This window comes from Ricinus communis, chromosome 2 (assembly GCF_019578655.1).
Source record: "Ricinus communis isolate WT05 ecotype wild-type chromosome 2, ASM1957865v1, whole genome shotgun sequence".
Classification (NCBI taxonomy): domain Eukaryota; kingdom Viridiplantae; phylum Streptophyta; class Magnoliopsida; order Malpighiales; family Euphorbiaceae; genus Ricinus; species Ricinus communis.
The window spans coordinates 43,627-58,199 of record NC_063257.1 but is presented as its reverse complement, the minus strand read 5'-3'; the positions used below and the strand labels follow the sequence as shown (position 1 = coordinate 58,199).

The 14,573-nt window shown below is 34.5% G+C and overlaps 2 protein-coding genes across 6 annotated transcripts; one reads left to right on the top strand and one right to left on the bottom strand.

Annotated features, from left to right (window-relative positions):
* Positions 1–489: 489 nt before the first annotated feature.
* LOC8269978 (chaperone protein dnaJ 10) lies at positions 490–6,913 on the bottom strand. 2 transcript variants are annotated; one of them, XM_002510719.4, is made up of 10 exons: positions 6,453–6,913; positions 6,061–6,120; positions 5,408–5,490; positions 4,676–4,835; positions 3,637–3,763; positions 2,925–3,083; positions 2,065–2,243; positions 1,884–1,964; positions 1,627–1,785; positions 490–994 (listed from the first exon to the last, which is right to left on the bottom strand). In XM_002510719.4, the coding sequence occupies exons 1-10, from the start codon at positions 6,537–6,539 to the stop codon at positions 887–889; spliced, it is 1,203 nt and encodes a 400-aa protein (XP_002510765.1). In that variant the 5' UTR covers positions 6,540–6,913; the 3' UTR covers positions 490–886. The 2 variants fall into 2 exon arrangements, with proteins under 2 accessions (XP_002510765.1, XP_048226591.1); XM_048370634.1 differs by lacking the exons at positions 6,061–6,120; positions 6,453–6,913 and having other exon boundaries at positions 5,378–5,485.
* An 897-nt stretch (positions 6,914–7,810) lies between these two features.
* On the top strand, positions 7,811–14,555 carry LOC8269979 (peroxisomal nicotinamide adenine dinucleotide carrier). 4 transcript variants are annotated; one of them, XM_015720380.3, is made up of 11 exons: positions 7,811–8,119; positions 8,203–8,316; positions 8,396–8,470; positions 9,013–9,143; positions 9,327–9,381; positions 10,111–10,263; positions 11,428–11,496; positions 11,573–11,680; positions 11,837–11,892; positions 12,190–12,244; positions 13,789–13,925. In XM_015720380.3, the coding sequence occupies exons 1-10, from the start codon at positions 8,033–8,035 to the stop codon at positions 12,233–12,235; spliced, it is 894 nt and encodes a 297-aa protein (XP_015575866.1). In that variant the 5' UTR covers positions 7,811–8,032; the 3' UTR covers positions 12,236–12,244; positions 13,789–13,925. The 4 variants fall into 4 exon arrangements, with proteins under 4 accessions (XP_015575866.1, XP_015575851.1, XP_015575859.1 ...); XM_015720365.3 differs by having other exon boundaries at positions 7,812–8,119; positions 11,824–11,892; positions 13,789–13,970; XM_015720373.3 differs by having other exon boundaries at positions 7,812–8,119; positions 13,800–13,962.
* The last annotated feature ends 18 nt before the right edge of the window (positions 14,556–14,573 follow it).

Genomic DNA, 14,573 nt, shown 5'->3' with positions numbered 1-14,573 from the left:
AAACATATTAATTTTTTTTAATTCAATTATCTTTTTAAAAATAGCATAATTTGCTATTTTTAAATTAGATGAAAAAGAATTAACTGATTAGTGTATAAATTAGAATTATATAAAGTAATATTAAAAGTAGAATGAATATGCAATTTTTTAAAAGAAATATAGAGATTAAATTGATGAGACGTCAATAAAATGGTACATGCATGGATCAAAATCTTCTAGGGTCTGCATAGGTGTTGATAGCATAGCTGCGAGTAGAAACATTTGTTTAAAGAAGCATTTTGTTGCGGGGCATCCCATAACCATTTAGACAATGTTCAAATTTGGGCTGAAGCAATTGTGTTTAGTAATCGGGGTCATGACATGCATCCTTCTCTCCCATAGCCATCTATCAGTTTCCTCCCTTTCTAATTTATCGACGATATCTCATCCACTACTACCCTGTACGCACTCTTCGGTTCTAAAACAGCTTTCACCAACACTATGCCTCCATACCACAACTAATTGTGTCTACCCTTGTCTCCTTAAATATGATGCAATTACACATTGATCCCCAAATAACAAATAACTAAACCAAAAACCTGAACCCCAATCTTACATCAACCCAAAACAAACTACAGCATAATACAAAGGAAGCAACAGCAGCCATCCAGTGACTGGAAAAAGCAAAAAATAAAAATAAAAATATTACAACAATCTCTCTCTATGTATAAATAGCTGTCTTTCATACATTCGTCGGTCGGGCCCTGCTTACATGGAGGTCGGATGTGTTTTCGAGATCATCAACTCGAACAAACCCATTCGACAAATAAAATTTCAACATCCTTCCATGACGCACAACAGAACATGTATACAAGCTTTCAAGCAACATATAGATGCTTTTCCATCTTCATTCACCGCCTGTTGAAGAATGTTTAGGTGCACCAGGCGGTGCTGTTGGCCTTGGGAAATTGTCAAACTGGGTACCAGCAAAATGTGGGGCCTCCACATACGGGCTCTGCAGTGTTCAACAGTTCCATCAGTGCTAGAAGACATAATAAGACTACATCAGGAAGAAATGATTTCATCTCACCCGATCCTCCTCCAGTTCATTTATTCTTGAATGTGAGAATGTGTAGAATATACATATGCTTGCTGGAGATTAAATTCAACATTTTTTTTTATAAAGCAAGACTTATTGTTTAATCACTACTTCATTTATTTTTTTAAAAATTTATTTTGAAAAGGGAATGCTTAAACATTTGAAGGAAAAACTATGTTTGCACCCTTTAAAAAATGTCTCTTGCTCCACCTCGCTTTTTGCTCTATTTTTTCAGACAAAAAAATTGCCTCCCTGAGTTACAAATTCTGGCTTCACCCCTGACTGTCAGCGTTATCTGACTAAAGATAATTTGACTGCCTTCTCAAATAGCCTCTTACTTGTTACAGACACTAAAGTTTGTAGCCTAATTCAACATTTTCTAAACTGTTATTAACTTTTAGCCTTGTTTAACCATGGGTAATACAAGTTAGCTCCTGGTAAAATTGAATAGATAAATTGTTCAACCACCCAAAAAAAGAAACAAGGAAGAAAGAGAAGAAAAATGTTAGAAGAGATACTTGTCGATCAGTTTCTTATATGGTTCATACCTGTGATGTCAATGTCCTATAAGATGGCTCTTCAAGATTTCTAGATTTTGGTGATGTGCTGGGAGAAGAAGTATCATGACCTGGTGCACTTCCATTCAATTTATGTAGAGCACCACCTAGCATAGTATCGCTCTCGCTTCCGTTAGATGACTTCACCCTCTACAGACATGAGTTTCAAAAGTTTTAGGTACTTCTGCACTTGATGGATTACACTTTTGTGTTAGTGGAAAGAATGCATTAAAGCATAGGCAAAGTACCTGGAAGATTTTACCAAGAGTTTTCAGCCCCTTAGCTCGTGCACGAAGCTCTTCTTTCTTAACACTGTTATCTTGAAGAACCTAAAATAAACCACTAAGAGATTACCACTAAACAAATTGGACTTCTTATCTAAATCAATGTGATCCAACAACCATTAGTATTTAAGGCTAGCAAAACAACCATTTGACAAACACGGGAAAGGGTAGCCTCGATATCAGCAACATTAAGCTTCCACAAGGAGTCAATCATCAACTTCTTGTGGGATTGCATGTATTCTTCAAGTTCCTCCTCAGTATAGTTTCCCTCTGCACTAAGCTGCTTCTTCATGTCCTCCTGCAGCTGTATCAGGGCAATGGCACCTAGCAACACCAGCCAAAAACAATAAAAGATAGATATAAATATATTTTCTTGAGAAAAATTTTGAGCAAGTGCAGCAAATATTTGAACTAATTTTTATTAATGTTAACCTCCACTGGTATTTCTAAATTGCAATGCTACTGGCTGAAAAAATGAACCAACATTTTAGGACAATTTACCTTTTCAACCAGTCGATGCCATGAATCTCAAATTACACAAGCATGGGTACAGATGAGAGGATGATAGAGTTACCTTAAAGAGAGACATTTATGCCAAGTACTACCTTTAACTGGACATTTCATTTCTTCCTATACAACTTGCGGAAGTTGACGGGCTTGGCTGAGGTCCATTAACATTGCATGCATTTCCATTTGAAGAGAAAAATTTCCATAATTTAATAAAATTGTTTGTCACTTTCTTTTGTAAAGAATCAGTTAAAAACCAAAGGGAAGAAAAAGCAAAAGAAAAAAAGAAGAAGAAGAAGCAAATACATGTATATTTAAACACGCACAACAAAAAGAGAGCTCAGACATATGGCTAGCATGTGAGTTTAAATATCACTTTCACAACCAATCACATAATCCTGAATACTGGTCCAAAAACCAACTGTATTTTGATAAAGTCCAAAAGATTAACCTGATGGATGTGGTTATTTGCCTCCAAAGCTAGAGGTATATACTAACCTGTTGCTGCAGTTACTTGGGATTTAATGAAGTGGCCTTTGTTTCTAAACCACTCGGCAATAAATGGCACACCGAGATATATCGCTTTCTTTCCAAGCTCTTTAGCTGCTTGTCTTACATAGATATATCCAATTGTATTCAACATATCAACACCATATGCTGCAAAAGAAATGTGCAACATACACTATTTGTCAATCATAATCATAACATGGCATGTATAAGAGGTAAGAAGTGATCAAGTACATCTGCAGTTCAAATTGAGCCATAAAATTCAAAAGCCATGGGTAAGGGTAACCTTTTAAAATTGAAATAGGTTAATGGTTAGCTTGATCATATATGATAAAATTTCATCCTAGACCACACCCATTAGTCACCTCTAAGCAGAAGAAGTCTGATTTTAGAAGGAAGACCAAATTCAAATTGTATACCAAATTGTATCCAGCTCAAGTCTCTTTGTATCATGCAAATTGTGGAACTCGTCTAGGCCAAAACCTCAAACTAGTTTGAATCACTTGTATGTTCTTTTTTTTTTTTTCCCCAATATATTCTGTTCAGAACCAAACATTTTAGTGTGAGCTATTGTTGTATTTAGTCACCTTTTACCCCTTCATTCTGCAATAGGTTTGATCTACCTATCCTTTGATCCTGTTATTAAATACACGTGCTTTTCCACTCGCCTTTATGAAATTATTAAGAGGCAATTATTCCTTACCTGCATTTGAGAGTCTAGTTACTTCAGCTTCAGCATGGTTAATAAACTCCTCCTTATTCTGAACATACTGGTTGAGTCGATTTTTTAATATCCGAGCAAGCTTTTCTTCTCTCTCCTTCTGAACAACCTGTGGTAAAGCCAAGAACAAAAAAGCATGTATATACTGAATACTTATCAGGAAAGAATTAACAGTATGTGTAAACTGATTCAGTAGCATTACTTAATACATTTCCCGCTACAGTTTTACATAAGCTGAACCAAAAGTAACATCACAAGATTTTTCAAATAATCATTGATCACTAATTAGAATACAAGCTAATTTTCTATTTTTGACGAGCAGATCATTCAATTTATTCTGGATCCATCATGTCATCATCTTTCATTCATCCTTTGTAATAGCTATGAGAATCAAGATTCCTACCCTTAAGCCATCAAAGACTTCGCACACGAGTTTGGTTTGGCACCTAGGAAAGTTGCACCAGATACCAAATTCGTTCTTTAGGTAATCAAACATAACACAATGGTGGTCTTAACATTGTGCTTAAAAATAAGTTATTTTCATCTATGTTCTAGTTTTTTTTTTTTCCCTAATCCTTATTTAGCAAACAAGAAAATCTAAATCTATTCTTGAATTGGCACTCTCTTTCCAAAAGAAATATACATGGCCTTACTTCTGACAGCAACGAAGGCAAAGAGAAGCCAGAGACAACAAGCAGTACTATAAAAGAAGAAATAAAACAAAAGCTTTCCATAAACTAGATTAATTGAGAGAAAAGAGAGGGCTTGACCTATCATTTTGGAGGTAGAACTTAAATCATGTAAACTTCTTTCAGAATAACCAATTAGACTAATTCATGTTTGTTACCATATAATTGTTTTATAACAATTAGAGTTTTCCAATTATAACTTTTATTTCTTCACCCTTTAAGTAACCAGTATAACCATAATTACATTGTATAGGCATAAATAACAAGAAAATTAAAAGCAAGTTATCCAAAACTTCACTGATGATGAATGATGGAATGCTATGAAATTTTACCCTCATTTTCTCTTGCAACTTTTTAGTATCAAACTGTTCTCCCTCTGTGAAAATGTCTAATGAGGCCATTGATGCCATTGCAAGCTGTCCTATATAGTCCTCAAAAAGCTCACTACCAAAAAGCATTGCGAAAATTGCTGCAGGATCAATGATTGCTTCACTGCAGGTAAAAGGTAGCATGTTAGGTGGCCAAAGAAAATTAAAAGAAAACCATGGAATTTATCAAGGTTTGCATGCATATAAAATCAGAAATGCTATAAATGACAATGGCGTCAGATGTGGCAGGGAAGGCTATTTTTAAATTCCCATCTCCACCCTGTCACGAAACCGAGTGGAGGGCACACATCTCGTTAAACGTCCTTTTATAATTTTGCAAATTGGTAAGCAGTTATACTGATGAATATATGCATTTTGAACACCAACAATGAACATTTGAGGAAATCATAACCTTGAGCAATACATAGCATATCTCAAAAGTTAAAAAAAATTGGCATAAAAGATAATATAATATTATGCTATATAGAAGAATGCAGAATTTTCGAAGTTAGGGTAAAACTCGAATGGGGCATGCTATATGGGGTCTGAAAAATCAACACCCACTGACTTTGGTGGAGCTGGGTAGATAGAACCCATTGCCTTGGCTGAAAATGCAATCTATAATGAAATGCATGATGTATAGATCCTATCAACCTTGAAATTCACCTATTCATAGATTAAGAACAAGAAACTAACGTTGAGATTCCAGATTTCCCATAAGCATCGTATGCTTGCCGTTGGGCAGGATCACTTAATACTTGGTATGCCTCTCCCAACACCTGAATCCAAATGAATACAACTTTATAAGGCACTACTAAATTTCCAGTACCTACTATTTCCTCTGCTGATCCTTTAAAGATAAGTCTCCCAATAGTGAGGTACATGCAGCAAGTACATAAAATGACGTTAAAAACAAACATTGCATAGAATATCTGGTTAATACTTTATAAGTTTCCACAAGCAATTGTAATTTTTAAGCAGCAGTGCGAAGTTCCACAAGGGAAAAAAAACAACAACAGCAGTTTCTAATTTGATTAGAGCGATGAATTGTTGGAACCAATCTTCACTAGTCAGCAGAGTTTTGATTTGCACGATTTTATCTTGTTCCTCTAATGGCAACATACATTTTAACAGGCATAGTTGATTATAAGAACATGATTGATTTTACAGCTGGGGCAAGAAGAAAGAGTTGCTATATGAATTTACTATAAAGCTGTAGGTAGCTTGAAAGCCAAAATCATCCCAGTCAAAGATAAAAGAGATGATTGAGCAGCATCATGGTTGATGCAGAGAAAATATTTTTTATAGCATAAATTTTATTAAGAAAAAAAAAAAAAAGCAAAGCTCACCTGAAAATTTTGTGCAGCAAGAGGATCATTAGGATTTTTATCTGGATGAACCTGTCTTGCCTGCAACACAGCGCATGTGTAGAAATGGAACTTAATAAATATTGAATTTGAATAAGAAGAAAGAAGAAAAATTAGACAAGCAATCAGACTACTATTCTTAATTTAATTATTGGAGGTACGGATAATAGGGAGTGTAGGAGAAGAAGACAAAGTATTAGACAAAAAAAGAGAAATTAAAAAAAAAGAAGAAGAAGCAGGCAGATCGCAAAGTGAAGAGAGTAGGAAAATGTAGAGATCTATAGAGCAAGTGTAAGTAAAGGTCGAGATTGATAAAAATGATTCATGTAAGCAATTGCAAAAAAATAAAAAGGGAGAGAGAGGGAGAAAAGAACCTTGATGTAATAAGCTTTCTTGATCTCAGCCTCAGTGGCGGTGGGGCTAACCCCAAGCACGTCGTAGTATTCCGTCTCCTTAACCATATTCCGTCCGATCGATCACCACTTGTCTCCTTTTTTTGAAATGGATAATATATATAAAAGGTACGATGTGTGTATGGAAATATGGTGAAAAGAGTAAAATCTAAATCTTCAACCGAGAAAGGCTCTCCGATTGAGCAATTAATTGAGATTGAAGAAAAATGGAAAAAGAAAAAAGAGAAAAAAGAAAGAAGAAGATTAAATCAATGAAAGAGTCGCGTAGGACGGATGGTGACCTGTCTTCGCTTTCGCTCTATCCTACCCCCTCAATTTCAATTCCATCGTCCCTCTCCTCTTTTTTTTTTTTTTTTTTTTTTTGGCGTTGACTACTACCACCTCCCGCGTTGTACCATTTTCTTCTTCGCGTACTCGTATCGTATGCTTCGCCGCGTTGTATTTTCCATTTTCACTTTGGTAATTAAAAAACAAATTAAGTAAATTTATTATTTCTCATATTTGGATAATAAAAATTGAAAATACATGGCCTAGTGGATCAAGTTAAACATTCGGTGGAGATTAAACAAGTGATGATAGAGGTGTTGGCTTGGATGAAGGAGGAATCAAATATGGAATGTATTTATGTAGAGATAAAAATATGAATTAAACTTGTGTGTAATTGACGTGATTATGATAGTGGAACAGTTATTTTTAAATTGTGAGAATATTTGTAAAATGTAGTTTTCATGTTTGAAAATGTTGAAAAAATTAGAGAATTATCTTACTTAGTTGTTTATTAAATTAAAAGATGAACCCTTCAAAATGACAAACTCTATGTAAATACCTTAATTTATCTTTCCAATCTTTAGCTCGTTTTCTTTTCACTGTTAATTAATTTCTTTACTTTTGTTTTTATTAAATCCAACTTTTTAGCTCTTCTTAATTTAGTAACTTATTAATTATAAAATTATTTAACTTAAATAATCATCATTTATTGAAAATATATTCATGGCTTATTAATTATGAAATTTATTAGCTTAAAATAATTATCAGTTTACCAAAATTTAACAGAAATAATATGGATGGAATCAAAAACTCATAAAATTTAAATTCACTTTAGTACTTTTACAGTATTTCTTAATTAGAAGTGAGAAAGATGGAATTAATTTTTAAGTTATGCACGATCATCATTCAAATTTTATTTTATTTTTATTGATTGAAAGGTAAAAAATACTAATACAAATATTACCTAATATCTAAAACAAAATAACAAAATATTAATTTTCTTTTTCTTTTCTAGGATATTTTAGACTAATTTCATTCATTTTCATGCCTTCGTTTCTCGTACAACGTCAATTAAACAACTTCGGAAAAAACTAGAGGACATTGTATTGGGTGCACTTAGATAAGACATAAAATATTCGGACAAAGAAGGAAGTGCTGGTAGAAGTGAGATTCGGAGGAAGCTTGGTAATAGAATAGAAAAAAAAGATAAAATATTCAACATAAACATCAGGTTAAAGAAGAAGGAGAAGTGAAAAAATAAAATAAAAAAGAACATGTCAAAATCGGACGCAGTAGCCAATGGACTTGCCGGAGCAGGTGGCGGTATTATTGCTCAGATAATCACTTATCCTCTTCAAACGGTACCAATCCTTTTTTTGGTTCTGTTATCTTGTTTGTTTGTCTGTTTCTTTTAAATATTTAATTGCATTAATGGCTATGGCAGGTAAATACGCGTCAGCAAACAGAGAGACTGGCCAAGAAGAAGAGTAAAATTAACAATGACTCTTCCCCTAAACGCCGTGTATCTGCACCCAGCACGCTTCTTCAAATCCTTCAGGTACCACAACCAACAATCGATTTTAATCATTGTTCTCATATCTTTCATTTATCTCTGTTTTCTTTTTTTTCTTAATCAGGTCATTAGAACCGAAGGTTGGGGTGGACTTTATAGCGGCCTTAGGCCTTCTCTTCTTGGAACTGCTGCTTCTATGGTCGCTCTCTCACTTCCTTATTCATTCCCCTTTTTCATGTTGTTCTCTCTTATTCGCTTCAATAATATACATGTGAAATCCCCTAGTATATGAAAGAGCCTGGAAGTGCTTTTATTGTTGTGGTATATGTGGATCCTTCCCTTACATTTAGTTTCAGTTTTCAGTTATTTAAATGTTTCATTGCCTTTAACCACTTATCATGCCCATGCCCGTCGATTTTGCTTTTGTATACATATTTTTGGTATGCCTTCTGCCAATGTAACACAGACAACTATACCTGTTTTCCCTTTGTGAGTTAGCTGTCAATTTTAGTTTTTCGTTGATTCCTGATCTACTACCATGCCTAAATGATTTATTAAGCTTTTCTATTCATTTTATATGTGCATTAGCAAGCAAGTTTGCTCAATGTTCTTTGTGCATCAGTAACAAGTTTAAACGAATAGTGCTCTTGCCCCTTTTTTTTCATAAACAATTTTCCATCATTTTTTGATTCCGATCCTCTGCTGTCCATGATCTTTCTATTCTCTTTTGCATGGTTCCAGGGCATTTACTACTATTTTTATCAAGTTTTCAAGAACAAAGCTGAGGCCATTGCTGCTGCCCATAAAGCTAAAGGACATGGAGATGGTACTGTTGGCATGTTTTCTTGGCTTGTTGTGGCTGCTATAGCTGGGTCAGTGCTCCGTTTGTCTCTGAATTATCTTAATAGAGGACTGAAGAGGAAAGTCTTATTAAAGCTAGGCTATTATTGAGTATAAATAGACAACTGTCCAGCAATTGCAACTACTTTTAGCAATAACTAGGAGAGTCGGTACTGTCTTAGTAATATTCTTATCACAATCTTCTCATCTTGCAGATCCTTGAACGTTTTACTTACGAACCCCATATGGGTTCTCGTGACTCGTATGCAGGTGTCTCTGAATATTCTCCACATGAATTCTATTATCTAATTGGACTTTGTCTTTTTTTTTTTTTATCCAGTGATTTCAATTAAGCTCTAATCACTTTGGACGTCCTGTTAATTATTCAGTCCATACTATGGATCCTTCATGTCATATGGCTTATGACAGCAAAATAAGATTTCTCTATTATCACATTTGTACAGTCACAGACAAACACAAAAGAAGGCAACAAGTAATAAATGGGATGATGGAGTACATGCTTGTTGACCTCTTTTCTGGTGGGTCAGGGCTGGCTGATATTCGTAGCTGTTTTTCTGGTGTTTTATTCTGATATTATGTAATTGGGATTCAACTTGTTATCTGAAACCTTTATATAGCTAGATACTGCATAATTGTATGCTTTTCTAGACATGATGAGGTGGTATGCCATTAACAGAAGTTCAATTTATTTACAGCTGTAGTTCTTCTCATAAAAACGAGACAAAGATGTATAATAAAAATGGGCAAAGATGTATCATAAAAATGGGCTAAAATGACTTTGTAGACTTTGACTGCTTTATCTACTATTGTTGGATTCTCCTGATACAACCTTTTCAATCCTATGTTCATCTTCTAAACTATGTTTGGGAAGGGAGGAAAATGGGGGAGGAGACGAAATTGGGAGCATTTTCCTCCCTTTCCAACACAAAGGCTTAGGTCCAATAAAGATTGTGCATGTTGCTCTGTATTTGATTGTAGACACATACTCAAGCAGAAAGAAAAATAACGGAGGGAAAGAAAGAGGCTTTATTGAGGGAAGCATCTGAAAGTGGCTCAACTGGCACGACTTTACAGGAGAAATTGACTGAACTTGATTCAATAAAACCTCGTCCTTATGGAACTTTACATGCGGTTAGTAACCATTTATTTCCTGTTCTCTATTCATTTTTATAACTTTTGCCCTGTGAATCTTATGGATTTTAACATACAACAAACTCCATTGTGCACATCTTAATGGGAAAAGATAAATCTATTGATTGGTAATATATGTAATCTGTTAATACTAATAAAGCTGAGTAATCAGCAATGTTCTTTACAGTAGTGTTTTATTAAGAAACAAACCATCATTATTATGCAAGGCTACAGTAGACTAATCAAAGTTTGATGGCAGGAGAATTTGGCCTTTCTTTTTTTCTCCCTTTTGATTATTGTTTTCTTTTTTCCTTTTTCCAGTTATGAGCTTGATTTGGTAGTTGTTTAAATGATTTGCTAGATATATAAAGCACCCTTAAATGAGAGTTTTAGTTAATTGAATAAGGCCAAAATTAAATATAAATTTAAATTAACTCATAGGCTAAACATTTACCTAATTCATTAAAATTAAGACCAAAATGCTTATGATAAGTAAAAGTAATTAAACATCTTTTTAAAAAGAATAAATATATGAGAAATCAAAAAGAGTTAAAAAAGCCCATGAGAGAAGCACTAAAACAGAAATGTATATATTATTTTAACTAAAATCACATAAACTTCTGATTAATTCATATATTTTAATTCTTATTTTCTATTAAAACAATTATTGATAATAGGCATCATAAATTTTAAAATATAAAAGGAACTGCAAATTTCTTTATTAGATGTATTATCATTCATTTTTATCACTCTTCAAATATAAAAATGTCAATGAGTTAAAGTGTAACTATTAGTTTAATTTTATGTTGTTTCTTTTACTTATTCTGCTCTAACTATATCATAAATATAGTATTTAATGGCATCATAAATCTTATCTTACATTTTATGAAAGAAAAAATAAAATTGCACATATACTCACATAGAACCTTCAAAGTTATCATGATATTATTATTCTTTTGTGTCAAATATCCAATCTATTATTAACCAATAGAATACCTTTTAGTAAAAGATAAATATTATAATGAAATTTTCTGCAGCATTGCTGCAGGCAAATCCTGCTTGTATAAATGTGTAATATCACATCAAAGGTGCAGTCTTTCTTTTGGTTCTTTTTCTTTTCTGTTACTAATTTTAGTTTCTCATGTATGTTTACATTATTGCAAGGCATGTGAAGTTTATAATGAAGCTGGAATTACTGGATTTTGGAAAGGAATTATCCCTACCCTTATTATGGTTAGTATTATTATGACCATATTATGTATATGGTCCACCAAATGAGACTCTTATGATTAGGAATTGTCCATGACAGGTCTGCAATCCATCCATCCAGTTTATGATTTATGAGACAACCTTGAAACATTTAAGGGCAAAACGCTCTGGAAGCAAGCAGGGGCATAAAAATGTTACTGCTCTGGAGGTGTGAAAATACTGTTAATTTCTTTGACGTCATGGTCAGAAAGCATGATTTGAAGCATCTTTTATTTGGTCTTATATCTGTCTTTTGTAAAATATTTGGCCGTGTTGCACATATGTTTAACATTCTCTTATCATGTGCTAAAGGTTTTCTTACTAGGGGCCTTGGCGAAACTGGGAGCAACTGTCTCAACATACCCCCTATTGGTTGTCAAGGTAAACTCATTGTATTTAAATTTTATTAGAAACAGCTAAACAAAATGTTGGATGATTTACCTCTCATCAAGCTTGCTACACAAAATATTCTAAGAATTTACACTGGCATCTTCATATGCAATAACTCACAAGACCTATAGGCTGTGGTTGACTTTCTTGCTTGTGATGATCTGTATTTAATAATTTATTTAGCTCAGTTTGCTCCTGTAACGCCTTATGCTATTGGGACAACATGGGAGCATACAACACTCTGGTTTGTGTGTAGACTTATCTCTCTTCGTGTTTCCTTATTTGCAGTCACGGCTTCAAGCAAAGCAGGAGATTGGTGGAAGTAATTCATTGAGATACTCAGGTTTGTTTTGATATAGATGCCAGCCAAACATAGTTGGCCGGGTTATGAGATGACATGACTTTAACTAATAATCTGCGACTTTCGGCTTGAACAGTTCACGGGCTCCAGTACCAGCCCAAACAAGCAAGCTTGTATCAGTTTTAACTTTTCCTATAAGCTTGCTAGTAACTTCAGGCTTGTATTCCCTGTCAAAGTGAGATGGTCTTGGATTAGTACCCTTAAGGCCTAGCCTATTAGAATTCCATGTGGTTTAATTAATTTACCTGGGCCAGCCTGGGTATCAATGTAGAAGTCCAAGGCTCGACTGGAACTGGCCCAAACCCATCTTAGCCTGCAGTGAATAGGCCTACTTTTGAGCCATCTTGCACTTTCAATGAGACCCTTAGTTTTACAATTTTTATGCATTAGAATGCTAAATGAATGGGGTTGTACACGAACTAAATTGTAGTGAGCTGCTCAAAGCTCGGCTCGATAAAAAACGAGTTTGAGATTGTTTGTTAAGTTAATCGAGTCGAGCTTGATTTAATCGAACTCGAACTTGACAGAACTTGGTTAGTTGGTTGGCGAACTTGCTCATTTATTGGATTTCGAGCAGGCTTGTGAGCTTAAGCTCGAACGCAGTTTGTTTATGAAGCGCTTGAAACGGCTTGTGATTTGGCTCATGAGCACGCTTGAGCTTTTTTCATTATATAACTGTTTAACAAGTGGAGCTCGAACTTAGCTCTTTTAACATAATACATAAGCTATTTGAGAACCTAGAGCTTGAGCACTGTGAGCTTAATAATTTTGGTATGAACTGAGCACGAGCTTGAATAGGTTTGACCTTTTACCAGATTAAACTGAGCCAAGCTCAAGCTTGTCAAAGTTCGGCGCAGCTTGATTTGATTACATCCTTATAAATGAGCTACGGATAGGGGTAGTTCCAGTCTCTCCTCTTCCCTCAACTTCTACCTTACTGAATGAGATTTGAACTTGAGAGCTCTTGCTAAAGGTCTTAAATAATTGCCACTGACCTGTCTTCTTAGGGATCCAAGAATTAATTAAAAGAAGCGACGAGCTGTAGGTAGAAGTGCAGTTATAATTAAAGTTGCATCCTTTTAATAGATTAGTATTGGTATTTTCTACTAATATTTGACCTTTAATCACCTATATGAAATTTTATATTCACTTATTTGGTATAATATGTTGACTAACAAGATAGATTTATGAGTTGAAACTGCAATTCATGATATATTTTGTCTAGCAGCCAGTTACATTTGCAGGTTGTTGTAGAAATTAGTAGCTCTTCTGATTATGGGCGAATCTGAGCTCCAGGTAGCCATAATTGCTACTCTGTTGGTCATTATTGGGTACAATTACATAACCATGGCTTATCTATTAAAATTTGACCATATGACACCTAATGCGGTCAGTCCTTTTGTTTCTTCAGCCCGCATCTCCTTATCCTCTAAAATTGTGATGTGACATTTTCAAGCTATGAGAGGCATAGAATGCTTCACTCATTTTCTTCTTTCTAATGATAAAGAGAATGATATTTCTAGTAGTTCAAATGCAGGTACTCTTGATGCAATTATTAAAATGATCCGCTATGAAGGGTTGCGTGGCTTTTACAAGGGGATGGGCACAAAGATTGTACAGAGTGTTTTTGCAGCTTCTGTACTTTTCATGGTTAAGGAGGAGATTATTAAGGGTTATGCAGTACTAGCAGATAAGAGCAAGAAAGTTCTAGTAAATTTGCGTAATTGATTTGTTCACTATATATATATATATATATATATAGGAGGGATAACTCCGCTGTGGTGGTTGTCCTGCAACGAGGCAACTATAAGAGGTCATGGTGGACATGGATGCCTCATGATTGACCTGTCTATAACTAAGATTTGGCTTACAAGCACGTTGAAATTCTGTAAGCCACTTTAGGAGAATGTTGCCTTATGGGTGTTCAAGATTAAGGAATAGCCCAATCATCAGCATTGGACAGTGGTTCCTCCTGCAGAATCGGTCTTGAGTGGTTCCATCAACAATGAACACTTTTTGTTTTAAGCTTTTCATGAAGGAAGCATCTGGAGAAGAAGAATATATGGAATCCTGTTGTCTGCTTAGATATTAGAAGCAAAGGATTGTTTGCAGGTCTTGTTTATTTCTTGTTTTGCTAAACTGGGATGTGTAAAGTTGTTTTGGCTGTGCTGAAATGTAATACAGCTGTTTATGTTTATGTTTTTTGCCGGAAAGAAAATTCAAAGGCAAGACTGGTATTGGGTATTGCAATTGAGCTTTGACCTTAAATAGATTCCTACAGCATCACTTTGTCCGTCTTATGCGTCATCCA